Here is a 27,762-nt window from a genome sequence, read left to right as displayed (position 1 = left end):
GAACCCCTCAGTGACTGCTAATATCCTTATCATTTACAGTAGGGGGTACATTACCCCTTATAATACATGAGTGATACTCAGAGTTCCCTGTATAACTCAGCCTGCAGCCTTGTGCCTTTATATGGGCACAGAACCCCTCAGTGACTGCTAATATCCTTATCATTTTCAGTAGGGGGTACATTATCCCTTATAATACATGAGTGATACTCAGAGTTCCCTGTATAACTCAGCCTGCAGCCTTGTGCCTTTATATGGGGGGCACAGAACCCCTCAGTGACTGCTAATATCCTTATCATTTACAGTAGGGGGTACATTATCCCTTATAATACATGAGTGATACTCAGAGTTCCCTGTATAACTCAGCCTGCAGCCTTGTGCCTTTATATGGGCACAGAACCCCTCAGTGACTGCTAATATCCTTATCATTTACAGTAGGGGGTACATTATCCCTTATAATACATGAGTGATACTCAGAGTTCCCTGTATAACTCAGCCTGCAGCCTTGTGCCTTTATATGGGGGGCACAGAACCCCTCAGTGACTGCTAATATCCTTATCATTTACAGTAGGGGGTACAGTATCCCTTATAATACATGAGTGATACTCAGAGTTCCCTGTATAACTCAGCCTGCAGCCTTGTGCCTTTATATGGGGGGCACAGAACCCCTCAGTGACTGCTAATATCCTTATCATTTACAGTAGGGGGTACATTATCCCTTATAATACATGAGTGATACTCAGAGTTCCCTGTATAACTCAGCCTGCAGCCTTGTGCCTTTATATGGGGGGCACAGAACCCCTCAGTGACTGCTAATATCCTTATCATTTACAGTAGGGGGTACATTATCCCTTATAATACATGAGTGATACTCAGAGTTCCCTGTATAACTCAGCCTGCAGCCTTGTGCCTTTATATGGGCAGAGAACCCCTCAGTGACTGCTAATATCCTTATCATTTACAGTAGGGGGTACATGTGCCTGTATAATACACTCTGGGCATGTCTATCGGGTCTCTCTGGCCCCGCCCAGTTCCCTCCCCTGAGCTGAGCTTGTGGTTCAGGTTTCACTTTCATTTCTCCGGCAGAGGGAATAGTCCCTTCCTGTTCCGCCCGTCTCTGTCCCTCTCCTGCTCCCCCCTCACCCCAAGCAACTTCCCTCCATGTACTGACTACTGCCCGGCAGCGCCCCCCTTAGAGCATAGGCAGCAGGTAAGTGTTACCCCCACTTCTCCCCTGCCTGGGGGTCACATGGCCCTGCCTGGTAATTATAATATGGGGCACATGTCAGTATCTCCGGGGGAGAGGGGGGCAGTAGCTAGGTGGGTAATTAGACAGTGTATATCAGTGAGGCGGGGGCAGTAGCTGTAATTAGACAGTGTATATCGGTGGGTAGGGGGCAGAGGGTAGGTGGGTAGGTAGGCAGGTAGCTGGCTCAGTAGGTAGATAGGTGGGTCAATAGGTGGGTAGGTCAGTAGGTGGGTAGGTCAGTAGGTAGGCAGGTCAGTAGGTAGGTAGGTCAGTGGGTGGGTAGGTCAGTAGGTAGGCAGGTCAGTAGGTGGGTGGGTGGGTCGGTAGGAAGCCTTTGATGAACTAATAATGGCTGCTGGTTGCTTTGTCTTGCAGGATGGGGGAGGTGGAGGTGGAGGTAAGTGGCCTCAGTGACTCAGTGGACAATGAGTTTCTGATTCTCTACTTTGAGAACAAGCGGCGCTCAGGAGGGGGCGCTATCCGGGCCTGCCGGCGGCACAGGGGTGTGGCCCTGATTGTGTTTGAGAGCTCGGCAGGTAAGGAGCCGTTATTTTAAAGGGCAAGTACGCTCAGCACAGTAAGCTCATTCACAGTAGGGCTCATTCACAATGCAGGGTGCAGCATTTGTTTTACCCACAATGCAGTAATTTCCCCATAATTCCACTGTAGCTTTGGGGCAATTGCACGCAGTATGGGTGAGTATAACTGGTTCTGTTCCACTCAGTGAGGGCTCGCTCCTGTGAGTATAACTGGTTCTGCCCACTCAGTAAGGGCCCGCTCCTGTGAGTATAACTGGTTCTGTCCCACTCAGCGAGGGCTCGCTCCTGTGAGTATAACTGGTTCTGCCCACTCAGTGAGGGCTCGCTCCTGTGTGTATAACTGGTTCTGTCCCACTCAGTGAGGGCCCGCTCCTGTGAGTATAACTGGTTCTGTCCCACTCAGTGAGGGCTTGCTCCTGTGTGTATAACTGGTTCTGTCCCACTCAGTGAGGGCCCGCTCCTGTGAGTATAACTGGTTCTGTCCCACTCAGTGAGGGCTTGCTCCTGTGTGTATAACTGGTTCTGCCCACTCAGTGAGGGCTCGCTCCTGTGTGTATAACTGGTTCTGTCCCACTCAGTGAGGGCCCGCTCCTGTGAGTATAACTGGTTCTGTCCCACTCAGTGAGGGCTTGCTCCTGTGTGTATAACTGGTTCTGTCCCACTCAGTGAGGGCCCGCTCCTGTGAGTAAAACTGGTTCTGCCCACTCAGTGAGGGCTCGCTCCTGTGAGTATAACTGGTTCTGTCCCACTCAGTAAGGGCTCGCTCCTGTGAGTTTAACCTCTTCTATTCCACTCAGTGAGGGCTCGCTCCTGTGAGTAAAACTGGTTCTGCCCACTCAGTGAGGGCCCGCTCCTGTGAGTAAAACTGGTTCTGCCCACTCAGTGAGGGCTCGCTCCTGTGTGTATAACTGGTTCTGTCCCACTCAGTGAGGGCCCGCTCCTGTGAGTATAACTGGTTCTGTCCCACTCAGTGAGGGCTTGCTCCTGTGTGTATAACTGGTTCTGTCCCACTCAGTGAGGGCTTGCTCCTGTGAGTAAAACTGGTTCTGCCCACTCAGTGAGGGCTCGCTCCTGTGAGTATAACTGGTTCTGTCCCACTCAGTAAGGGCTCGCTCCTGTGAGTATAACCGCTTCAGTCCCACTCAGTAAGGGCTCGCTCCTGTGAGTTTAACCTCTTCTATTCCACTCAGTGAGGGCTCGCTCCTGTGAGTAAAACTGGTTCTGCCCACTCAGTGAGGGCCCGCTCCTGTGAGTAAAACTGGTTCTGCCCACTCAGTGAGGGCTCGCTCCTGTGAGTATAACTGGTTCTGTCCCACTCAGTAAGGGCTCGCTCCTGTGAGTATAACCGCTTCAGTCCCACTCAGTAAGGGCTCGCTCCTGTGAGTTTAACCTCTTCTGTTCCACTCAGTGAGGGGTTTGGGCCGAACCCAAACATTTCCCAGGTGGCAGTGCAGGGGTGCTGGATGGATAAAATAACATTTGATATGGGGGTGTTCTGGAAACATTTTTGGGGTTCCACTCGTGCCCCCACCAATCCAAGCCCAATTCCTTCCCCACCAGATGCAGAAGAGGTTCTGACCCGAGGGGAGCACCGCTTTAATGATGTCACCGTGCAGGTACGTAGGGCGCCCCCGTGGGACCCCGGGAAACTGGCACTGACTGGCCTGAACCCCCAGACGGAGGACAGTCTGTTGGAGATGTACCTGGAGACCCTCAGCACCAGAGAGGGGTTCAGCGTTTGGCGCTCCCTCCCCCGGAGCAAAGCACTTGTCGCCTTCCAGGAGCCACTGAGTGACACAGGTACCAGGCCCCCTTGGTGCTCCATTAGAACTCCCATGGTGCTCCCTTGGTACTTCATTAGGGCTCCCTTGGTGCTCCATTAGAACTCCCATGGTGCTCCATTAGAACTCCCATGGTGCTCCCTTGGTACTTCATTAGGGCTCCCTTGGTGCTTCCTTGGTGCTCCATTAGAACTCCCATGGTACTCCCTTGGTGCTCCATTAGAACTCCCTTGGTGCTTCCTTGGTATTTCATTAGTGCTCCCTTGGTATTTCATTAGTGCTCCCTTGGTATTTCATTAGTGCTCCCTTGGTACTTCATTAGTGCTCCCTTGGTACTTCCTTGGTACTCCCTTGGTGCTCCATTAGAACTCCCATGGTACTCCCTTGGTGCTCCATTAGAACTCCCTTGGTGCTTCCTTGGTACTTCATTAGGGCTCCCTTGGTGCTTCCTTGGTACTCCCTTGGTGCTCCATTAGAACTCCCATGGTACTCCCTTGGTGCTCCATTAGAACTCCCTTGGTGCTTCCTTGGTACTTCATTAGGGCTCCCTTGGTGCTCCATTAGAACTCCCATGGTGCTCCCTTGGTACTTCATTAGGGCTCCCTTGGTACTTCATTAGGGCTCCCTTGGTGCTCCATTAGAACTCCCATGGTGCTCCATTAGAACTCCCATGGTGCTCCCTTGGTACTTCATTAGGGCTCCCTTGGTGCTTCCTTGGTACTCCCTTGGTGCTCCATTAGAACACCCATGGTACTCCCTTGGTGCTCCATTAGAACTCCCATGGTACTCCCTTGGTGCTCCATTAGAACTCCCTTGGTGCTTCCTTGGTACTCCCTTGGTGCTTCCTTGGTACTCCCTTGGTGCTCCATTAGAACTCCCTTGGTACTCCCTTGGTGCTCCATTAGAACTCCCTTGGTGCTCCCTTGGTACTTCATTAGGGCTCCCTTGGTGCTTCCTTGGTACATCATTAGGACTCCCTTGGTGCTCCATTAGAACTCCCATGGTGCTCCATTAAAACTCCCATGGTGCTCCCTTGGTACTTCATTAGGGCTCCCTTGGTGCTCCATTAGAACTCCCATGGTACTCCCTTGGTGCTCCATTAGAACTCCCTTGGTGCTTCCTTGGTACTTCATTAGGGCTCCCTTGGTGCTCCATTAGAACTCCCATGGTGCTCCCTTGGTACTTCATTAGGGCTCCCTTGGTACTTCATTAGGGCTCCCTTGGTGCTCCATTAGAACTCCCATGGTGCTCCATTAGAACTCCCATGGTGCTCCCTTGGTACTTCATTAGGGCTCCCTTGGTGCTTCCTTGGTACTCCCTTGGTGCTCCATTAGAACACCCATGGTACTCCCTTGGTGCTCCATTAGAACTCCCATGGTACTCCCTTGGTGCTCCATTAGAACTCCCTTGGTGCTTCCTTGGTACTCCCTTGGTGCTTCCTTGGTACTCCCTTGGTGCTCCATTAGAACTCCCTTGGTACTCCCTTGGTGCTCCATTAGAACTCCCTTGGTGCTCCCTTGGTACTTCATTAGGGCTCCCTTGGTGCTTCCTTGGTACATCATTAGGACTCCCTTGGTGCTCCATTAGAACTCCCATGGTGCTCCATTAAAACTCCCATGGTGCTCCCTTGGTACTTCATTAGGGCTCCCTTGGTGCTCCCTTGGTACTTCATTAGGGCTCCCTTGGTGCTTCCTTGGTGCTCCCTTGGTACTCCCTTGGTGCTCCCTTGGTACTCCCTTGGTGCTTCATTAGAACTCCCTTGGTGCTTCATTAGAACTCCCTTGGTGCTCCCTTGGTACTCCCTTGGTGCTTCATTAGAACTCCCTTGTTGCTCCCTTGGTACCCCCTTGGTACTTGATTAGGGTTCCCTTGGTGCTCCCTTGGTACTTTATTAGTGCTCCCTTGGTGCTCCATTAGAACTCCCTTGGTACTCCCTTGGTGCTCCATTAGAACTCCCTTGGTGCTCCCTTGGTACTCTCTTGGGGCTCCCTTGGTATACCCTTGGTACTTCATTAGGGTTTCCTTGGTGTTCCATTAGAACTCCCTTGGTGCTCCCTTGGTACTCTCTTGGTGCTCCCTTGGTACGCCCTTGGTATTTTATTAGTGCTCCCTTGGTGCTCCATTAGAACTCCCTTGGTACACCCTTGGTACTTCATTAGTGCTCCCTTGGTACTTCATTAGTGCTCCCTTGGTACTTCATTAGGGTTTCCTTGGTGTTCCATTAGAACTCCCTTGGTGCTCCCTTGGTACTCCCTTGGTACTTTATTAGTGCTCCCTTGGTGCTCCATTAGAACTCCCTTGGTACTCTCTTGGTGCTCCCTTGGTACTCCCTTGGTACTTTATTAGTGCTCCCTTGGTACACCCTTGGTACTCCCTTGGTACACCATTGGTACTTAATTAAGGTTTCCTTGGTGTTCCATTAGAACTCCCTTGGTGCTCCCTTGGTACTCTCTTAATGCTCCCTTGGTGCTCCCTTGGTACGCCCTTGGTATTTTATTAGTGCTCCCTTGGTGCTCCATTAGAACTCCCTTGGTACACCCTTGGTACTTCATTAGTGCTCCCTTGGTACTTCATTAGTGCTCCCTTGGTGCTCCCTTGGTACGCCCTTGGTATTTTATTAGTGCTCCCTTGGTGCTCCATTAGAACTCCCTTGGTACACCCTTGGTACTTCATTAGTGCTCCCTTGGTACTTCATTAGTGCTCCCTTGGTACTTCACTAGTGCTCCCTTGGTACTTCATTAGGGTTTCCTTGGTGTTCCATTAGAACTCCCTTGGTGCTCCCTTGGTACTCCCTTGGTACTTTATTAGTGCTCCCTTGGTGCTCCATTAGAACTCCCTTGGTGCTCCCTTGGTACTCTCTTGGTGCTCCCTTGGTACGCCCTTGGTATTTTATTAGTGCTCCCTTGGTGCTCCATTAGAACTCCCTTGGTACACCCTTGGTACTTCATTAGTGCTCCCTTGGTACTTCATTAGTGCTCCCTTGGTACTTCATTAGTGCTCCCTTGGTACTTCATTAGGGTTTCCTTGGTGTTCCATTAGAACTCCCTTGGTGCTCCCTTGGTACTCCCTTGGTACTTTATTAGTGCTCTCTTGGTGCTCCATTAGAACTCCCTTGGTGCTCCCTTGGTACTCTCTTGGTGCTCCCTTGGTACGCCCTTGGTACTTTATTAGTGCTCCCTTGGTACTCCCTTGGTACACCATTGGTACTTAATTAAGGTTTCCTTGGTGTTCCATTAGAACTCCCTTGGTGCTCCCTTGGTATTCTCTTAATGCTCCCTTGGTGCTCCTTGGTACGCCCTTGGTATTTTATTAGTGCTCCTTTGGTGCTCCATTAGAACTCCCTTGGTACTTCATTAGTGCTCCCTTGGTACTTCATTAGTGCTCCCTTGGTGCTCCCTTGGTACTTCATTAGGGTTTCCTTGGTGTTCCATTAGAACTCCCTTGGTGCTACCTTGGTGCTCCCTTGGTACTCCCTTGGTACTTTATTAGTGCTCCCTTGGTGCTCCCTTGGTACTCCCTTGGTACTTTATTAGTGCTCCCTTGGTGCTCCATTAGAACTCCCTTGGTACACCCTTGGTACTTCATTAGTGCTCCCTTGGTACTTCATTAGTGCTCCCTTGGTGCTTCCTTGGTACTCCCTTGGTACTCCATTAGAACTCCCTTGGTGCTACCTTGGTTCTCCCTTGGTACTCCCTTGGTACTTCATTACTGCTCCCTTGGTACTTCATTAGTGCTCCCTTGGTGCTTCCTTGGTACTCCCTTGGTACTTCATTAGTGCTACCTTGGTGCTCCCTTGGTACTCCCTTGGTACTTCATTAGTGCTACCTTGGTGCTCCCTTGGTAATTCATTAGTGCTCCCTTGGTACTCCCTTGGTACTTCATTAGAACTCCCATGGTGCTCCATTAGAACTCCCTTGGTACTCCCTTGGTACTTCATTAGAGCTACCTTGGTGCTCCCTTGGTACTCCCTTGGTACTTCATTAGTGCTACCTTGGTGCTCCCTTGGTACTTCATTAGTGCTCCCTTGGTACTCCCTTGGTACTTCATTAGAACTCCCTTGGTACTTCATTAGTGCTACCTTGGTGCTCCCTTGGTACTTCATTAGTGCTCCCTTGGTACTCCCTTGGTACTTCATTAGAACTCCCTTGGTGTCTCTGGCTGGCTGTTTCTGTAGAGCGCTGGGTCAGTTAGATTGGCTGTCTTTGTAGAGCGCTGGGCTGTGGGTCAGTTAGATTGGCTGTCTCTGTAGAGCGCTGGGTCAGTTGATTGGCTGTCTCTGTAGAGCCCTGGGTCAGTTAGATCGTCTGTCTCTGTAGAGCGCTGGGTCAGTTGATTGGCTGTCTCTGTAGAGCACTGGGTCAGCTGATTGGCTGTCTCTGTAGCGTTACTAAGTGGCATAGACTGTACACTTTAGGCATAAGGGCTAAGACACATGGAGCTACTTGTAGCAGCTACTTGCCAAGGCTACAGAAACAGCAATTCCTAGCACTCTGATTAGATGGAACTTTGCCCTTGGTACTTGGCACAACCCACACTGACAGAGCCCCCCAGTTCCAAGAGGAAGAGGCCCCTCATTGGGTGCTTACAATCAGTGCTGGGGGGGGGTGTCTCTCTAATCTGGTTCTATCCGGAGCCTTTAAGGGCAGAGATACAGTGACCCAGTTCCATGAGGGACCAGCTAATATATTTACAGCATTGTAACTAAGCAGGTAGGTAGCCAATAGGTGCCACATATATGGTGGCCATGTTGGGCTGATTTGTGCACCCACAGAATTCAACTTCAGCCAATGATCTGCTGACATTTTGTGACCTTCCCTTTAGAGATGGAATCCCTGATCAAACGCATTGCGGCGCGGCCGTTACTCGGGGCATCCGTGTCTGCTGAGCGCGTTCGGGCCACCACTGAGATTCTGGTACAGAAGATTGGGCCGAAGATCTCAGCTGACCTGCTAGAGATGTACTTTGAGAGCCACAGGCGCAGTGGGGGCGGAGCTGTGTGTGCAGTTCAACTGCTGACGGACAAGGCTGCCGCTATTGTGTCATTCATTGACCATCAAGGTAAATGTGGGTGTTTTGGTCAGTAACAAAAATGGAGTAACCAGAAAAGGGGCAAATCACCCAAAGCAACTTCCGATCAGTGGGGTCAGATAAATCAGTCATGTGAGTTCATTTATGGGACTGAGCTGTGATCCCACAGCCTGAGATGTTGTGAGAGAGCAGAAGGGTGAACTTGGCAAACAGGGCAGGCAGCAAAAGTCTTGGTCAAAGATCAGGGCAGGCAGCAAAGGTCTTGGTCAAAGATCAGGGCAGGCAGCAAAGGTCTTGGTCAAAGATCAGACAGGCAGCAAAGGTCTTGGTCAAAGATTAGGCAGGCAGCAAAGGTCTTGGTCAAAGATTAGGGCAGGCAGCAAAGGTCTTGGTCAAAGATCAGGGCAGGCAGAAAAGGTCTTGGTCAAAGATCAGGGCTGGCAGAAAAGGTCCTGGTCAAAGATCAGGGCATGCAGCAAAGGTCTTGGTCAAAGATCAGGGCAGGCAGCAAAAGTCTTGGTCAAAGATCAGACAGGCAGCAAAGGTCTTGGTTAAAGATCAGGGCAGGCAGCAAAGGTATTGGTCAAAGATCAGGGCAGGCAGCAAAGGTCTTGGTCAAAGATCAGGGCTGGCAGCAAAGGTCTTGGTCAAAGATCAGGGCAGGCAGCAAAGGTCTTGGTCAAAGATCAGGGCTGGCAGCAAAGGTCATGGTCAAAGATCAGGGCAGGCAGCAAAGGTCTTGGTCAAAGATCAGACAGGCAGCAAAGGTCTTGATCAAAGATCAGGGCAGGCAGCAAAGGTCTTGGTCAAAGATCAGGGCAGGGAGCAAAGGTCTTGGTCAAAGATCAGGCAGGCAGCAAAGGTCTTGGTCAAAGATCAGACAGGCAGCAAAGGTCTTGGTGGGCATGTTGGTCAAAGATCAGGGCAGGCAGCAAAGGTCTTGGTCAAAGATCAGGTAGGCAGCAAAGGTCTTGGTCAAAGATCAGGTAGGCAGCAAAGGTCTTGGTCAAAGATCAGGTAGGCAGGAAAGGTCTTGGTCAAAGATCAGGTAGGCAGGAAAGGTCTTGGTCAAAGATCAGACAGGCAGCAAAGGTCTTGGTCAAAGATCAGACAGGCAGCAAAGGTCTTGGTCAAAGATCAGACAGGCAGCAAAGGTCTTGGTCAAAGATCAGACAGGCAGCAAAGGTCTTGGTCAAAGATCAGGGCAGGCAGCAAAAGTCTTGGTCAAAGATCAGGGCAGGCAGCAATGGTCTTGGTCAAAGATCAGGGCAGGCAGCAAAAGTCTTGGTCAAAGATCAGGGCAGGCAGCAAAGGTCTTGGTCAAAGATCAGGGCAGGCAGCAAAAGTCTTGGTCAAAGATCAGGGAAGGGAGCAAAGGTCTTGGTCAAAGATCAGGGCAGGCAGCAAAGGTCTTGATCAAAGATCAGGGCAGGAAGCAAAGGTCTTGGTCAAAGATCAGGCAGGCAGCAAAGGTCTTGGTCAAAGATCAGGGCATGCAGCAAAGGTCTTGGTCAAAGATCAGGTAGGCAGCAAAGGTCTTGGTCAAAGATCAGGGCAGGCAGCAAAAGTCTTGGTCAAAGATCAGGTAGGCAGCAAAGGTCTTGGTCAAAGATCAGGTAGGCAGGAAAGGTCTTGGTCAAAGATCAGGTAGGCAGGAAAGGTCTTGGTCTAAGATCACGGCAGGTAGCAAAAGTCTTGGTCTAAGATCACGGCAGGCAGCAAAGGTCTTGGTCAAAGATCAGGGCAGGCAGCAAAAGTCTTGGTCAAAGATCAGGGCAGGCAGCAAAAGTCTTGGTCAAAGATCAGGTAGGCAGCAAAGGTCTTGGTCAAAGATCAGGTAGGCAGGAAAGGTCTTGGTCAAAGATCAGGTAGGCAGGAAAGGTCTTGGTCTAAGATCACGGCAGGCAGCAAAAGTCTTGGTCTAAGATCACGGCAGGCAGCAAAGGTCTTGGTCAAAGATCAGGGCAGGCAGCAAAAGTCTTGGTCAAAGATCACGGCAGGCAGCAAAGGTCTTGATCAAAGATCAGGGCAGGCAGCAAAGGTCTTGGTCAAAGAACAGGGCAGGCAGCAAAAGTCTTGGTCAAAGAACAGGGCAGGCAGCAAAGGTCTTGGTTTAAAGAACAGGGCAGGCAGCAAAGGTCTTGGTCAAAGAACAGGGCAGGCAGCAAAAGTCTTGGTCAAAGAACAGGGCAGGCAGCAAAGGTCTTGGTCAAAGAACAAGGCAGGCAGCAAAGGTCTTGGTCAAAGAACAGGGCAGGCAGCCATTGCTCCAACCAAAGTATAGGAAACATTTGAAATCCAAGTGGAAATTAGCATAAGTGCAACCAACGTATCCAAAGTCCAGGTGAAGGGAGTCCCAAACAGCAAGAGGATGGTGGAAAAGCAGGGGCTAAGCTGTAGGGTGGGGGGGAAAGCAGTGATATGATTGGGTTCCTGTCTCTGGGAGGGGCTAAGCTGTAGGGTGGGGGGAAAGCAGTGATATGATTGGGTTCCTGTCTCTGGGAGGGGCTAAACTGTAGGGTGGGGGAAAGCAGTGATATGATTGGGTTCCTGTCTCTGGGAGGGGCTAAGCTGTAGGGTGGGGGGAAAGCAGTGATATGATTGGGTTCCTGTCTCTGGGAGGGGCTAAGCTGTAGGGTGGGGGAAAGCAGTGATATGATTGGGTTCCTGTCTCTGGGAGGGGCTAAGCTGTAGGGTGGGGGGGAAAGCAGTGATATGATTGGGTTCCTGTCTCTGGGAGGGGCTAAGCTGTAGGGTGGGGGGAAAGCAGTGATATGATTGGGTTCCTGTCTCTGTGAGGGGCTAAGCTGTAGGGTGGGGGAAAGCAGTGATATGATTGGGTTCCTGTCTCTGGGAGGGGCTAAGCTGTAGGGTGGGGGGAAAGCAGTGATATGATTGGGTTCCTGTCTCTGGGAGGGGCTAAGCTGTAGGGTGGGGGGGAAAGCAGTGATATGATTGGGTTCCTGTCTCTGTGAGGGGCTAAGCTGTAGGGTGGGGGGAAAGCAGTGATATGATTGGATTCCTGTCTCTGTGAGGGGCTAAGCTGTAGGGTGGGGGAAAGTAGTCATATGATTGGGTTCCTGTCTCTGTGAGGGGCTAAGCTGTAGGGTGGGGGGGAAAGCAGTGATATGATTGGGTTCCTGTCTCTGGGAGGGGCTAAGCTGTAGGGTGGGGGGGAAAGCAGTGATATGATTGGATTCCTGTCTCTGTGAGGGGCTAAGCTGTAGGGTGGGGGAAAGCGGTGATATGATTGGGTTCCTGTCTCTGGGAGGGGCTAAGCTGTAGGGTGGGGGGAAAGCAGTGTTATTATTGGGTTCCTGTCTCTGGGAGGGGCTAAGCTGTAGGGTGGGGGAAAGCAGTGATATGATTGGGTTCCTGTCTCTGGGAGGGGCTAAGCTGTAGGGTGGGGGGAAAGCAGTGATATGATTGGGTTCCTGTCTCTGGGAGGGGCTAAGCTGTAGGGTGGGGGGAAAGCAGTGATATGATTGAATTCCTGTCTCTGGGAGGGGCTAAGCTGTAGGGTGGGGGGGAAAGCAGTGATATGATTGGGTTCCTGTCTCTGGGAGGGGCTAAGCTGTAGGGTGGGGGGAAAGCAGTGATATGATTGAATTCCTGTCTCTGGGAGGGGCTAAGCTGTAGGGTGGGGGGGAAGCAGTGTTATGATTGGGTTCCTGTCTCTGGGAGGGGCTAAGCTGTAGGGTGGGGGGAAAGCAGTGTTATGATTGGGTTCCTGTCTCTGGGAGGGGCTAAGCTGTAGGGTGGGGGGAAAGCAGTGATATGATTGGGTTCCTGTCTCTGTGAGGGGCTAAGCTGTAGGGTGGGGGGGAAAGCAGTGATATGATTGGGTTCCTGTCTCTGTGAGGGGCTAAGCTGTAGGGTGGGGGGGAAAGCAGTGATATGATTGGGTTCCTGTCTCTGTGAGGGGCTAAGCTGTAGGGTGGGGGGAAAGCAGTGATATGATTGGGTTCCTGTCTCTGGGAAGGGCTAAGCTGTAGGGTGGGGGGGAAAGCAGTGATATGATTGGGTTCCTGTCTCTGGGAGGGGCTAAGCTGTAGGGTGGGGGGAAAGCAGTGATATGATTGGGTTCCTGTCTCTGGGAAGGGCTAAGCTGTAGGGTGGGGGGGAAAGCAGTGATATGATTGGGTTCCTGTCTCTGTGAGGGGCTAAGCTGTAGGGTGGGGGGGAAAGCAGTGATATGATTGGGTTCCTGTCTCTGTGAGGGGCTAAGCTGTAGGGTGGGGGGAAAGCAGTGATATGATTGGGTTCCTGTCTCTGGGAGGGGCTAAGCTGTAGGGTGGGGGGAAAGCAGTGATATGATTGGGTTCCTGTCTCTGGGAGGGGCTAAGCTGTAGGGTGGGGGAAAGCAGTGATATGATTGAATTCCTGTCTCTGGGAGGGGCTAAGCTGTAGGGTGGGGGGAAAGCAGTGTTATGATTGGGTTCCTGTCTCTGGGAGGGGCTAAGCTGTAGGGTGGGGGGGAAAGCAGTGATATGATTGGGTTCCTGTCTCTGGGAGGGGCTAAGCTGTAGGGTGGGGGAAAGCAGTGATATGATTGAATTCCTGTCTCTGGGAGGGGCTAAGCTGTAGGGTGGGGGGAAAGCAGTGTTATGATTGGGTTCCTGTCTCTGTGAGGGGCTAAGCTGTAGGGTGGGGGGAAAGCAGTGATATGATTGGGTTCCTGTCTCTGGGAGGGGCTAAGCTGTAGGGTGGGGGAAAGCAGTGATATGATTGAATTCCTGTCTCTGGGAGGGGCTAAGCTGTAGGGTGGGGGGAAGCAGTGTTATGATTGGGTTCCTGTCTCTGGGAGGGGCTAAGCTGTAGGGTGGGGGGAAAGCAGTGATATGATTGGGTTCCTGTCTCTGGGAGGGGCTAAGCTGTAGGGTGGGGGGAAAGCAGTGATATGATTGGGTTCCTGTCTCTGGGAGGGGCTAAGCTGTAGGGTGGGGGGAAAGCAGTGATATGATTGAATTCCTGTCTCTGGGAGGGGCTAAGCTGTAGGGTGGGGGGGGAAGCAGTGTTATGATTGGGTTCCTGTCTCTGGGAGGGGCTAAGCTGTAGGGTGGGGGGAAAGCAGTGTTATGATTGGGTTCCTGTCTCTGGGAGGGGCTAAGCTGTAGGGTGGGGGGAAAGCAGTGATATGATTGGGTTCCTGTCTCTGGGAGGGGCTAAGCTGTAGGGTGGGGGGGAAAGCAGTGATATGATTGGGTTCCTGTCTCTGTGAGGGGCTAAGCTGTAGGGTGGGGGGAAAGCAGTGATATGATTGGGTTCCTGTCTCTGTGAGGTTCTAAGCTGTAGGGTGGGGGGGAAAGCAGTGATATGATTGGGTTCCTGTCTCTGTGAGGTTCTAAGCTGTAGGGTGGGGGGAAAGTAGAGGCCTCACAAGCACCTTGTTTCAAGCTCATTTATTTTTGGTGTATTTCAGTTGTTGGAAATGTTGTTAGAAGAGAACATGCCCTAGAAGGCTCCCGGCTGCTCATTTCTCCTTACTACCCAGCTGTGTTGGGCATGCCCTGGGCACCTGATCCAGGTAATGTCAAGCAACTACATCACCAAAAGGCACAGAGAGATGGTATCGCAGATTGTGTAGAGGAGCTGTGTGAGGACCAGGCCCAATCATCAGAGGAACATGAGAGTAGGCTGAAGAGCAAAGAGCAGACCATGATGCAGAGCGAGGAGCAGACCATGATGCAGAGCGAGGAGCAGACCATGATGCAGAGCGAGGAGCAGACCATGATGCAGAGCGAGGAGCAGACCATGATGCAGAGCGAGGAGCAGACCATAATGCAGAGCGAGGAGCAAACCATGATGCAGAGCGAGGAGCAAACCATGATGCAGAGCGAGGAGCAAACCATGATGCAGAGTGAGGAGCAGACCATGATGCAGAGTGAGGAGCAAACCATGATGCAGAGCGAGGAGCAGACCATAATGCAGAGTGAGGAGCAGACCATGATGCAGAGTGAGGAGCAGACCATGATGCAGAGCGAGGAGCAGACCATAATGCAGAGCGAGGAGCAAACCATGATGCAGAGCGAGGAGCAGCTCCTAAAGCACATTGCAAAGCTAGATATGCAATTTGGTGCTGTGGTTGGAAGACACAAAGATCACAACTTGGTAGAACAAATGGACAAGCAACTCGGCATTGCTGAGGAGTCGATAAACCAGGTATCAGGGAACAAGCTTCTGCATCCAGTCTCGGCACAACCCTCAAGTGGCAAAGTAGATCCCCATGGCATAATGGACTGTCCCAGAGTGAGAGCTGTGCGGGAGGAAATGGTCCCAATGCAGATCCCAGAGCTTCGCTTCCTACAAGAATATCACCATGATCTCCTGGCAGGGATGGACCAGATCACCATCCAGCCAATAGAGAGAGAGGACACCACTGGGTTTAAAGTAAGTCCTACACAACCTCATTCACTATTACATGACAACTGCAACCTTCATTTCATGTTCTGTTACCCTAAACCCTGTGGCTGCTTGTGGCCCCCAGGTTTCCGGAGATGCCTGTTCCTGCCAGACGGCGGTGGAGCTGCTCCAGCACATTGTCTCTTCCCTGGCACATCGCTCAGTCACCCTGCAGTACCCCGGGGTGTCCCCATTCCTTCTGGGAGAGGAAGGGCAGCGGCTCCTCCGAGAAACTGAAAGACTTCATCACTGTATCATTGACACCTCCCTGCTGAGCTGGAAATCCCTGGGCTTGAAGGTAATTAAGCAGAAATAGATGGAAGTCTCTATGCCTCTCTCAGTAACTGTCACTCTCTCAGTAACTGTCACTCTCTGTGGCTACCTGCCCCTCTCACCCTCTGTCACTCTCTTAGTAACACTTTCTGTGGCTCCCTGCTCCTCTCTCAGTAACACTCTCTGTGTCTCCCTGCTCCTCTCTCAGTAACACTCTCTGTGTCTCCCTGCCCCTCTCTCAGTAACACTCTCTGTGTCTCCCTGCTCCTCTCTCAGTAACACTCTCTGTGTTTCCCTGCCCCTCTCTCAGTAACACTCTCTGTGTCTCCCTGCCCCTCTCTCAGTAACACTCTCTGTGTTTCCCTGCCCCTCTCTCAGTAACACTCTCTGTGTCTCCCCGCCCCTCTCTCAGTAACACTCTCTGTGTCTCCCTGCCCCTCTCTCAGTAACACTCTCTGTGTCTCCCTGCTCCTCTCTCAGTAACACTCTCTGTGTCTCCCTGCCCCTCTCTCAGTAACACTCTCTGTGTCTCCCTGCCCCTCTCTCAGTAACACTCTCTGTGTCTCCCTGCCCCTCTCTCAGTAACACTCTCTGTGTCTCCCCGCCCCTCTCTCAGTAACACTCTCTGTGTCTCCCTGCCCCTCTCTCAGTAATACTCTCTGTGTCTCCCTGCCCCTCTCAGTAACACTCTCTGTGTCTCCCCGCCCCTCTCTCAGTAACACTCTCTGTGTCTCCCTGCCCCTCTCTCAGTAACACTCTCTGTGTCTCCCCGCCCCTCTCTCAGTAACACTCTCTGTGTCTCCCCGCCCCTCTCTCAGTAACACTCTCTGTGTCTCCCTGCCCCTCTCTCAGTAACACTCTCTGTGTCTCCCTGCCCCTCTCTCAGTAACACTCTCTGTGTCTCCCTGCCCCTCTCTCAGTAACACTCTCTGTGTCTCCCTGCCCCTCTCTCAGTAACACTCTCTGTGTCTCCCTGCCCCTCTCTCAGTAACACTCTCTGTGTCTCCCTGCCCCTCTCTCAGTAACACTCTCTGTGTCTCCCTGCTCCTCTCTCAGTAACACTCTCTGTGTCTCCCCGCCCCTCTCACCCTCACTCAATCCCTTGCCCGGCCTTACTGATTCCAACCCTATTATGTTCAGCCATTGTCCTCTGATTTGCAGTATGTGGATCCTTGGAGGTTGGTTAATGATGCGGTTCTTGTGTCGTCAGTTGAAGGTTTTCCCGCTGAGGAGCCTCCAGAACCAGCAAATGAGCTTCCTGAAGATATGGGTGAGCCAGTACTCTGAGGCAGTACTCTGAGGCAGTACTCTGAGCCATTACTCTGAGCCAGCTAGTACTCTGAGCCAGTACTCTGAGCCATTACTCTGAGGCAGTACTCTGAGGCAGTACTCTGAGCCATTACTCTGAGCCAACTAGTACTCTGAGCCAGTACTCTGAGCCATTACTCTGAGCCAGTACTCTGAGCCAGTACTCTGAGCCAGCCAGTACTCTGAGCCAGTACTCTGAGCCAGCCAGTACTCTGAGCCATTACTCTGAGCCATTACTCTGAGCCATTACTCTGAGCCAGTACTCTGAGCCAGTACTCTGAGGCAGTACTCTGAGCCAGCCAGTACTCTGAGCCATTACTCTGAGCCATTACTCTGAGCCAGCCAGTACTCTGAGGCAGTACTCTGAGGCAGTACTCTGAGCCATTACTCTGAGCCAGTACTTTGAGCCATTACTCTGAGCCAGCCATTACTCTGAGACAGTACTCTGAGCCATTACTCTGAGCCAGCCAGTACTCTGAGGCAGTACTCTGAGGCAGTACTCTGAGCCATTACTCTGAGCCAGCTAGTACTCTGAGCCAGTACTCTGAGCCATTACTCTGAGCCAGTACTCTGAGCCATTACTCTGAGCCAGTACTCTGAGCCATTACTCTGAGCCAGTACTCTGAGCCATTACTCTGAGCCAGCCAGTACTCTGAGCCAGTACTCTGAGCCAGTACTCTGAGCCATTACTCTGAGACAGTACTCTGAGCCAGCCAGTACTCTGAGCCATTACTCTGAGCCATTACTCTGAGCCAGCCAGTACTCTGAGGCAGTACTCTGAGGCAGTACTCTGAGGCAGTACTCTGAGCCATTACTCTGAGCCATTACTCTGAGCCAGTACTTTGAGCCATTACTCTGAGCCAGCCAGTACTCTGAGCCAGTACTCTGAGCCAGTACTCTGAGCCAGTACTCTGAGCCATTACTCTGTGACGCTCACTATAAGAGCAGTAGGATCATCCCTGCCGACACGTCTTGTCTGTGTTTTCCCCCCTAGAGAACATCAGACACTTTGCCTCCTTGATAACTGATGTGGAAATTGTGAAGGACAGACCCAAAGAGTTGCGCAAGTCTGACAGTGCAGGCATAGAGGAGGATATGGAGCAGGATCTATACACCGACCGGCCTTCAATAGGACCAGAAGCAGAATTCTCTGACGACGATGAGCTGGAGCAGATATATAAGATATCTCGGGATGAGTATCAGGACAAACACCTGGATGAGGAGGCGGAGCTTCTATTGGCGATACAGAGATCAATGGACACTCAAAGTGTCAGCGACCATGAAGACAAAGAGTTGCAAGAAGCTTTGGCCATGTCTTTGACCCAACAGGGCATGGAGGAGACAGAGGATAATTTGCAAATGGCACTAGAGATGTCCTTGAAGGATCAGTGGGGACATCAACATGGTACGACAAGGAGCAGCCACGAGAGAGGAGAGCGTTTTGTCTCCATGGAAGAAGCGGAGAAAGCCCTATGTACTGCCAGACTGCGGGTACTGACGGGGGACGAGACAGATCTAGTGGTGGCTTGTGCTGCCCTGAGGAAGGCCATAGTGGGAGAACTATGTTCCGAGTCCCTGGAGGAAGCACAAGAAGTGTATGTCCAACAAGCAGACATCATCTTGGCCTTGGAAAGGAAGCATGCCGTGAAGATCACTGATCCCGAGGGACAATGGCAAATACAGGGGTTCAGTCAGTTCATCAACAGCTGTCGGCAAGAGTTAATCCAGATACTGAAGGCCTTAAAAGGGGAGAGCAGCCCCCGACAGCCAATGGATCTAGACATGAAGAAAGGCGTCAAGCTTTTGACTTTAGCAGAAACATCAGAGGAGTATGGCCGCGTTTCCCGGCAATTCTACAGCACACTTGGGGAACTGCGGCAGTCTGTTCGTGTCCTGGAGGTTAGTACCCCAATATTCCACCATGTACCCCAATATTCTGCCATGTACACATGAAAGCACCGAATAAGCAATAATATTCCATATCTGGGAATCTAATTTATTAACTGCAAGCAAATATGGCCCAAACCAGTAACCCATAGCAACCTACCAGGTTCATCATTTACTGATAAAGGCCAATGAAATAGTCTTAATAAATGAGCCTTGCTGTCTTGTTTGAGTTCAATAAGACTTTTTATTCTATACTGTAAGACTGTATGTGATACAGCTGCCAGTGGAGGGGCCGAGGGTAGCCTCAGCCTCCTTCTGCATTTGGGCTTGTGCCCCGCCTCGTAGAGTGCACGGAACAATCTCCAACTACAGAGAGAACCAAACACTTTAGACCCTCACCCCAACAATCTGATTAGAATGGAGGTCAATGCAGAACCACTGGGCCAATACAGTTCTCGACAGATTTTCTAACCTGCCTGAGAGATATCTGGCCAAGTTCTAGCAAGACGTTGGTTGAGAAGGCTGTTGGGAAGGCCCCATACATGGCTATTAAGCTTCTGGCCCAGTCATTGGTACTTTGTTCATGAAAATGAGACACCTTCCTCTTGTTTCTGTTTCTCTTGCTTCCTGCAGGTACAGAGAGTGCAGAACGTTCTCCTACACAATCAATATGAGCTAAAAAGGCAGAGCATGTTGGCCCACAGCTCCCGGGGGCCCATTGAGCGCTCACTGTACCATGGAACCACTGAGGCCAGCGCCAGGGAAATCTGCCACGATGGCTTCAACCGAAGCTTCTGCGGCAAGAACGGTGAGAAGAGGAAGAAGTTATTGGAACACAAAATTAAATGTCCCACTCTTAGGAGTCACTGGGGGTGGCACTTTTGGGGGAGTAGATCATCCATCATGAATAACTAGACCATATTTATGGTATTTGGGCACAGCTGGGATACCCCGTGAACTAAATCGTACCACCCCTCGCATTGGCAACACACATGGTACCTTCATTATTTAGGGGCCCAAAATACAGTCAGAATTTCTCTATCCCTTATTTACATAGCAAGGTCCAAATGTCCAAAGCACCCCATTGGGCAGTAATTGTGCATCCAACATTTTCTGCTGCCCAGAATCCATTTTTCCATTCAGCCTCAAATCTGTGCCCCTCCCTTTCTCCCAGTGTTCTGCTCTGTCCCTTGTCACCCTTTGCTGGGGACATCTGTAACGTTCTCCTTCAGTCTCGCCTTCCTTTTTACCTTCTGTCCACTAATGTGACCTTCCATTCAGTTTCTCTTCTACTTACTGGGAACCCCATTTACTCCCATTGCTGTACCCCTGAGCACTTCCTTCCCTGTCCTTCAACTCTCCTTCCCACTTACTTTGTTCCTTGCTTTCCAATCGGTTCCCTTCTGCCCATCTACCCATCCTGTTCTCCTGTTCTTCAGGCCCTTACTGGGATTATAGTCAGGACCAAGGAGGAAGCTTTAGTGCAGGCAAACAAACAGTCCAATATGCAGGATCCAAAGGGTTAAAGAGTCTCTAAGTCCAATTCCAATCAGAGGAGTCAGAATCAGGCAAGACAGTCAGGAACCAGAAGATCATTCAATACAAACAAGTCCTATATTTGGGCATTGAATCCACATCTTCTGCATCCATGTGATGGCCAGGGGCATTGCTATCGTGGATCCGGTGCTGAAGGAGCTGAGGAGAGGAGCGCCATTAGGGGCCCCTTACACAGACCCCACATCTTCCTTTTCTGTCTCCCACCTCACCGTCCAGTTCTCCTTGTCGTCTACCTCTCCAACATCCCCATCTACCTCCCACTCCATCCAACTCTACGTCCAACTCTGCCTCCAACTCCAGCTCCATTGACTCTCTGTGTCCCTATCAGCCCTGACTGGGATTCTCTTTCCTCTTTGCTTTCCAACTGCACCATTTTGTTGTATTTCCATCTCTCGTCCCCGTTGAAGCCTCATGTTTATGTTCTCTCTCCCCAGCTGCTCTTTATGGCCAAGGAGTGTATTTTGCTGTGCAGTCTGTGCTCTCAACGCGGGATAATTATTCACCGCCCTCCTCTGAGGGTAAGAAGTATGTGCTTGTGGCACAGGTCCTTACGGGGGAGTTCACCCTGGGGAAGCCAGAGATGCGGGCACCTCCGCCCCTAGCAGAGACCACTGGGGATGTCCCCCGACGCTACGACAGCCTGGCAGACAGTCTCCAGAATCCTGCAATATTTGTCATATTCAATGACACTCAGGCTTATCCCCAGTACCTTATCACCTGCTGCAAAGGGAGTGGCCAGTGAGGCTGACAGTTTGGCCAGTGAGGTGCATCCAATGTAGGTACGGCAGAAGTGTGCAAGTAACGATGAGCCGGGTCAGTAACTGTGTCCCTCTGGCTACTTCCACCTGTTGCCTGGAATATTTCTCATCCCCATATTCGCCCCACTGGGCTCACCAGGGCTGATGGGAATGGGATAGGGACCTTAGCTTGTAAGCTCCCTGGGGCAGGGACTGATGGGAATGGGATAGGGACCTTAGATTGTAAGCTCACTGGGGCAGGGACTGATGGGAATGGGATAGGGACCTTAGATTGTAAGCTCACTGGGGCAGGGACTGATGGGAATGGGATAGGGACCTTAGATTGTAAGCTCACTGGGGCAGGGACTGATGGGAATGGGATAGGGGCCTTAGATTGTAAGCTCACTGGGGCAGGGACTGATGGGAATGTGATATAGACCTTAGATTGCAAGCTCACTGAGGCAGTGGCTGATGGGAATGGGATAGGGACATTAGATTGTAAGATCCCTGGGGCAAGGACTGATGGGAATGTGATAGGGACCTTAGATTGTAAGCTCACTGGGGCAGGGACTGATGGGAATGTGATAGGGACCTTAGCTTGTAAGCTCACTGGGGCAGGGGCTGATGGGAATGGGATAGGGACCTTAGATTGTAAGCTCACTGGGGCAGGGGCTGATGGGAATGTGATAGGGACCTTAGATTGTAAGCTCACTGGGGCAGGGACTGATGGGAATGATGAATAATCTCAGTAAAGTGCTGCAGCACATACACTATTACATATATATATATATATAAGGATATAAATAATGATTAAGAGTGTGGGTAAGTTTCCTGCCCCACCCTGACTATGCACCCCCACACTCAGGGGTCAGATCTCATAAAAAAACGAACACAGTGGGACGAAATACAATTCCAGTTGCCAATGTGCCACCGTAGTACATAGCCATGTTATTGTCATTCTGTTTTCAATTTGCTTTTATACAATAGCAGCTGGATGTGTTATTATAATAAAGTGCAGATATTACTGTGCGGACTCCTTCCCTGCCCTTCATTCATGTACCTTCATTCAAATCTGCCCCTGCCCCTTGTCTCTCTCTCCCTGCCCCTTGTCTCTCTCTCCCTGCCCCTTGTCTCTCCCTCCCCTGCCCCTTGTCTCTCTCTCCCCTGCCCCTTGTCTCTCTCTCTCCCCTGCCCCTTGTCTCTCCCTCCCCTGCCCCTTGTCTCTCTCTCCCTGCCCCTTGTCTCTCTCTCCCCTGCCCCTTGTCTCTCTCTCCCTGCCCCTTGTCTCTCCCTCCCCTGCCCCTTGTCTCTCTCTCCCTGCCCTTGTCTCTCTCTCCCTGCCCCTTGTCTCTCCCTCCCCTGCCCCTTGTCTCTCTCTCCCTGCCCCTTGTCTCTCTCTCCCCTGCCCCTTGTCTCTCTCTCCCCTGCCCCTTGTCTCTCTCTCTCCCCTGCCCCTTGTCTCTCCCTCCCCTGCCCCTTGTCTCTCTCTCCCTGCCCCTTGTCTCTCCCTCCCCTGCCCCTTGTCTCTCTCTCCCTGCCCCTTGTCTCTCTCTCCCCTGCCCCTTGTCTCTCTCTCTCCCCTGCCCCTTGTCTCTCCTCCCCTGCCCCTTGTCTCTCTCTCCCTGCCCCTTGTCTCTCTCTCCCCTGCCCCTTGTCTCTCTCTCTCCCCTGCCCCTTGTCTCTCCCTCCCCTGCCCCTTGTCTCTCTCTCCCTGCCCCTTGTCTCTCTCTCCCCTGCCCCTTGTCTCTCTCTCCTGCCCCTTGTCTCTCCCTCCCCTGCCCCTTGTCTCACTCTCCCTGCCCCTTGTCTCTCTCTCTCCCTGCCCCTTGTCTCACTCTCCCTGCCCCTTGTCTCTCTCTCTCCCCTGCCCCTTGTCTCTCCCTCCCCTGCCCCTTGTCTCTCCCTCCCCTGCCCCTTGTCTCTCTCTCCCTGCCCCTTGTCTCTCTCTCCCCTGCCCCTTGTCTCTCTCTCCCTGCCCCTTGTCTCTCTCTCCCTGCCCCTTGTCTCTCTCTCCCTGCCCCTTGTCTCTCCCTCCCCTGCCCCTTGTCTCTCTCTCTCCCTGCCCCTTGTCTCTCCCTCTCCCCTGCCCCTTGTCTCTCCCTCCCCTGCCCCTTGTCTCTCCCTCCCCTGCCCCTTGTCTCTCTCTCCCTGCCCCTTGTCTCTCCCTCCCCTGCCCCTTGTCTCTCTCTCTCCTGCCCCTTGTCTCTCTCTCTCCCTGCCCCTTGTCTCTCCCTCCCCTGCCCCTTGTCTCTCTCCCTCCCCTGCCCCTTGTCTCTCCCTCCCCTGCCCCTTGTCTCTCTCTCTCCCCTGCCCCTTGTCTCTCCCTCCCCTGCCCCTTGTCTCTCCCTCCCCTGCCCCTTGTCTCTCTCTCCCCTGCCCCTTGTCTCTCCCTCCCCTGCCCCTTGTCTCTCTCTCTCCCCTGCCCCTTGTCTCTCCCTCCCCTGCCCCTTGTCTCTCCCTCCCCTGCCCCTTGTCTCTCCCTCCCCTGCCCCTTGTCTCTCCCTCCCCTGCCCCTTGTCTCTCTCCCTCCCCTGCCCCTTGTCTCTCTCTCCCTGCCCCTTGTCAAATCAAATCAAATCAAATGAGCTTTATTGGCAGGACCAAATACATTTAGCATTGCCAAAGCAGGTATAGGGTGTAATGGGTGGGGTTAGGGGGTCAGTGTATGGGAATGGGGGGGTTTAAGGGGTGGGGATATGGGGTCAGTATATGGGGACAGGGGAAAGTCCTGTCTCTCTCAGTCTATGACAGTCAGTTACATATTGTGCTGCCATTGTTGCTGTCGGTGCCTCTTCTCCCAGTAGGATGCGGAGTTTTCTCTCTTCTTCTATAGATGGGAAGTCTGGGATGTGATGGGAGAGTCTCTGGCAGTAGGTGTCCCTCAGCGCTGAGTATTTGGGGCAGTGTAGCAGGAAGTGGGTCTCATCCTCTACTGCCTCCTGGTCACATCGCTGGCACAGCCGGCTCTCCCTGGGCCTGTAGGTCTGTCGGTGCCGACCCAGTTCAATCTCCAGGCCGTGGGCACTCAGTCTGTACTGGCTCAGGATCTGTCTGTCTGTGGGGTTCTGTAGCCTTTCCAGGTATGGGGCCAGTTTGTATTCCCTCCCTAGTGATTGGTAGATCGTAAGCTTCTGGGAGTTTGCTATTTCTTTCCTCCAATCACAGATATATTGCTCTTTTGACTGGTTTGTTGTTTGTTTTACTTGGCCTTTAGTCAGTGGGTGGGAGGCTTGGGTGGGCAGGGTACTGATGGGTTGTTTCAGGGCACAAGGCTTTCCCTGGGTCTCATTGTGCAACAAGGCTTTATGATGGTAGGTCCTGGGGTTGCTGTTGTGTAGCCCCTTGTCTCTCTCTCTCCCCTGCCCCTTGTCTCTCTCTCTCCCCTGCCCCTTGTCTCTCTCTCTCCCCTGCCCCTTGTCTCTCTCTCCCCTGCCCCTTGTCTCTCTCTCCCCTGCCCCTTGTCTCTCTCTCCCCTGCCCCTTGTCTCTCTCTCTCCCCTGCCCCTTGTCTCTCCCTCCCCTGCCCCTTGTCTCTCTCTCTCCCCTGCCCCTTGTCTCTCTCTCTCCCCTGCCCCTTGTCTCTCTCTCCCCTGCCCCTCGTCTCTCTCTCTCCCCTGCCCCTTGTCTCTCTCTCTCCCCTGCCCCTTGTCTCCCTCCCCTGCCCCTTGTCTCTCCCTCCCCTGCCCCTTGTCTCTCTCTCTCCCCTGCCCTTGTCTCTCTCTCCCCTGCCCCTTGTCTCTCTCTCCCTGCCCCTTGTCTCTCTCTCCCCTGCCCCTTGTCTCTCTTTCCCCTGCCCCTTGTCTCTCCCTCCCCTGCCCCTTGTCTCTCTCTCTCCCCTGCCCCTTGTCTCTCCCTCCCCTGCCCCTTGTCTCTCCCTCCCCTGCCCCTTGTCTCTCCCTCCCCTGCCCTTGTCTCTCTCCCCTGCCCCTTGTCTCTCCCTCCCCTGCCCCTTGTCTCCCTCCCCTGCCCCTTGTCTCTCCCTCCCCTGCCCCTTGTCTCTCTCCCCTGCCCCTTGTCTCTCCCTCCCCTGCCCCTTGTCTCTCCCTCCCCTGCCCCTTGTCTCTCTCTCCCCTGCCCCTTGTCTCTCTCTCCCCTGCCCCTTGTCTCTCCCTCCCCTGCCCCTTGTCTCTCTCTCCCCCTGCCCCTTGTCTCTCCCTCCCCTGCCCCTTGTCTCCCTCCCCTGCCCCTTGTCTCTCCCTCCCCTGCCCCTTGTCTCTCCCTCCCCTGCCCCTTGTCTCTCTCCCTGCCCCTTGTCTCTCCCTCCCTGCCCCTTGTCTCTCCCTCCCCTGCCCCTTGTCTCTCTCCCTGCCCTTGTCTCTCCCTCCCCTGCCCCTTGTCTCTCCCTCCCCTGCCCCTTGTCTCTCTCTCCCCTGCCCCTTGTCTCTCTCTCCCCTGCCCCTTGTCTCTCCCTCCCCTGCCCCTTGTCTCCCTCCCCTGCCCCTTGTCTCTCCTGCCCCTTGTCTCTCTCCCCTGCCCCTTGTCTCTCCCTCCCCTGCCCCTTGTCTCCCTCCCCTGCCCCTTGTCTCTCCCTCCCCTGCCCCTTGTCTCTCTCTCCCTCACCTGCCCCTTGTCTCTCCCTCCCCTGCCCCTTGTCTCCCTCCCCTGCCCCTTGTCTCTCCCTCCCCTGCCCCTTGTCTCCCTCCCCTGCCCCTTGTCTCTCCCTCCCCTGCCCCTTGTCTCTCCCTCCCCTGCCCCTTGTCTCTCCCTCCCCTGCCCTTGTCTCTCTCCCCTGCCCTTTGTCTCTCTCTCCCCTGCCCCTTGTCTCTCTTTCCCCTGCCCCTTGTCTCTCCCTCCCCTGCCCCTTGTCTCTCCCTCCCCTGCCCCTTGTCTCTCCCTCCCCTGCCCCTTGTCTCTCTCTCCCCTGCCCCTTGTCTCTCTCTCTCCCCTGCCCCTTGTCTCCCTCCCCTGCCCCTTGTCTCTCTCTCCCTGCCCCTTGTCTCTCCCTCCCCTGCCCCTTGTCTCTCCCTCCCCTGCCCCTTGTCTCTCCCTCCCCTGCCCCTTGTCTCTCCCTCCCCTGCCCCTTGTCTCTCCCTCCCCTGCCCCTTGTCTCTCTCTCCCCTGCCCCTTGTCTCTCTCTCTCCCCTGCCCCTTGTCTCTCCCTCCCCTGCCCCTTGTCTCTCCCTCCCTGCCCCTTGTCTCTCCCTCCCCTGCCCCTTGTCTCTCTCCCCTGCCCCTTGTCTCCCTCCCCTGCCCCTTGTCTTCCTCCCCTGCCCCTTGTCTCTCCCTCCCCTGCCCCTTGTCTCTCTCCCCTGCCCCTTGTCTCTCCCTCCCCTGCCCCTTGTCTCTCCCTCCCCTGCCCCTTGTCTCCCTCCCCTGCCCCTTGTCTCCCTCCCCTGCCCCTTGTCTCTCCCTCCCCTGCCCCTTGTCTCTCTCCCCTGCCACTTCTCTCTCCGCCCCCCTCAGTCTGAGCCCTAACCCGTATCTGGCGCCTCCTACAGAGCGACTACTTGCCCCTGTGCCCTCTCAGTCTGAGCCCTAACCCGTATCTGGCGCCCCTACAGAGCGACTACTTGCCCCTGTGCCCCCCTCAGTCTGAGCCCTAACCCGTATCTGGCGCCTCCTACAGAGCGACTACTTGCCCCTGTGCCCTCTCAGTCTGAGCCCTAACCCGTATCTGGCACCCCCTACAGAGTGACTACTTGCCCCTGTGCCCCCCTCAGTCTGAGCCCTAACCCGTATCTGGCGCCTCCTACAGAGCGACTACTTGCCCCTGTGCCCCCTCAGTCTGAGCCCTAACCCGTATCTGGCGCCCCCTACAGAGCGACTGCCTGCCCCTGTGCCCCCTCAGTCTCAGCCCTAACCCGTATCTGGCGCCCCTACAGAGCGACTACTTGCCCTGTGCCCCCCTCAGTCTGAGCCCTAACCCGTATCTGGCGCCCCCTACAGAGCGACTACTTGCCCCTGTGCCCCCTCAGTCTGAGCCCTAACCCGTATCTGGCGCCCCCCACAGAGTGACTACCTGCCCCTGTGCCCCCTCAGTCTCAGCACTAACCCAGATCCCTATATTGGCTAACAATAGGAATAGAGTGCAAGCTCTAAGGCCCCATCGCCAGGCACAATACAAATGAAAGCTGGAATGGCACAATATATACTGTTAGATCAGGGAGACGGCTTCCCCAGCAATAAATTAGGGAGTTACAGATATAGAGAACTTGGGAAGATAATAAAAGTAATTGGCTGTAAACCAGTCAAACCACGGCTAGTATAGGTTTAAAGCGTTGGGTACATGCGACTCCCCTATATGGAAGTGACCAACAGAGCTAGGGTGTAGTGTAACTACAACTCACTGTAGCTGTGTGCAGTGCAGAGTAACAAATGGGCCCCAGAAGGTTCTTTGTGCTAAACCAGAACTTGTGCCCCAGACACTGATCCCCAGGGTTATAGCAATACTCACACAGAGGGGATATCCGGCAATTTGTGCCGCCGGTTTAGCCCCCCTCAGCCGAGGGTGGGGAAGGCCCAGCAACCAGCACGGCCTCCCTGCAGAGCCTGGCCCAGTATCCTCAGGGTGTCCCTTAGCAGCCACGGGTCCCTCACAGCCTCTAGGGGACTCACTTTACTGGGGCCCTGTTGATCCCAGGCTCAGTGGGACTCCCACCAGATGCAGCCAAAGAGAAAGCCCCACCCCCCAGCTAAGCACTATATTAGAGTGTAAAGGGAGGGGCCTACCTAGGAACCAATAAGGTATAAGTGCATAACTATAAACTGATACATGGGTCTTTGTCCAGTAACAGCACAGACTAAGGAAGTTGTAGGGTATAAAGCCATAGGGACATGTTATTATCCCCCATATTCCCATATTTTCCCCCCATATCCCTGTATTATACCTCATATTCCCATATTATCCCTAATATGCCCATATTATCCACCAAATCCCAATATTATACCTCATATTCCCATATTATCCCCCATGTCCCCATATTATACCTCATATTCCCATATTATCCCCCATATCCCCATATTATACCTCATATTCCCATAAATCCCCCATATCCCCATATTATC

The 27,762-nt window shown here is 53.1% G+C and overlaps 1 protein-coding gene across 3 annotated transcripts; it reads left to right on the top strand.

Annotated features, from left to right (window-relative positions):
- Positions 1-982: 982 nt before the first annotated feature.
- Positions 983-20,992, top strand: parp10 (poly(ADP-ribose) polymerase family member 10). 3 transcript variants are annotated; one of them, XM_031903907.1, is made up of 10 exons: positions 983-1,207; positions 1,622-1,643; positions 3,346-3,585; positions 8,388-8,624; positions 14,017-14,984; positions 15,082-15,294; positions 16,431-16,539; positions 17,572-18,476; positions 19,098-19,272; positions 20,456-20,992. In XM_031903907.1, the coding sequence occupies exons 1-10, from the start codon at positions 998-1,000 to the stop codon at positions 20,761-20,763; spliced, it is 3,387 nt and encodes a 1,128-aa protein (XP_031759767.1). In that variant the 5' UTR covers positions 983-997; the 3' UTR covers positions 20,764-20,992. The 3 variants fall into 3 exon arrangements, with proteins under 3 accessions (XP_031759767.1, XP_031759768.1, XP_031759769.1); XM_031903908.1 differs by having other exon boundaries at positions 1,119-1,207; positions 1,622-1,782; XM_031903909.1 differs by lacking the exon at positions 3,346-3,585 and having other exon boundaries at positions 1,119-1,207; positions 1,622-1,782.
- The last annotated feature ends 6,770 nt before the right edge of the window (positions 20,993-27,762 follow it).

This window comes from Xenopus tropicalis, chromosome 6 (assembly GCF_000004195.4).
Source record: "Xenopus tropicalis strain Nigerian chromosome 6, UCB_Xtro_10.0, whole genome shotgun sequence".
Lineage (NCBI taxonomy): Eukaryota > Metazoa > Chordata > Amphibia > Anura > Pipidae > Xenopus > Xenopus tropicalis.
This window is presented reverse-complemented; position numbering and strand designations above follow the sequence as displayed.

What these genes read in the sequence shown, in the direction of transcription:
- parp10 (XM_031903907.1), top strand. Translation starts at nt 998, where the DNA reads ATGTCTATCGGGTCTCTCTGGCCCCGCCCAGTTCCCTCCCCTGAGCTG. An exon ending in GGAGCCACTGAGTGACACAG is followed by an intron (nt 3,586 to 8,387) that starts GTACCAGGCCCC and finishes CCTTCCCTTTAG; the next exon opens with AGATGGAATCCCTGATCAAA. An exon ending in TGAGCTTCCTGAAGATATGG is followed by an intron (nt 16,540 to 17,571) that starts GTGAGCCAGTAC and finishes TTTCCCCCCTAG; the next exon opens with AGAACATCAGACACTTTGCC.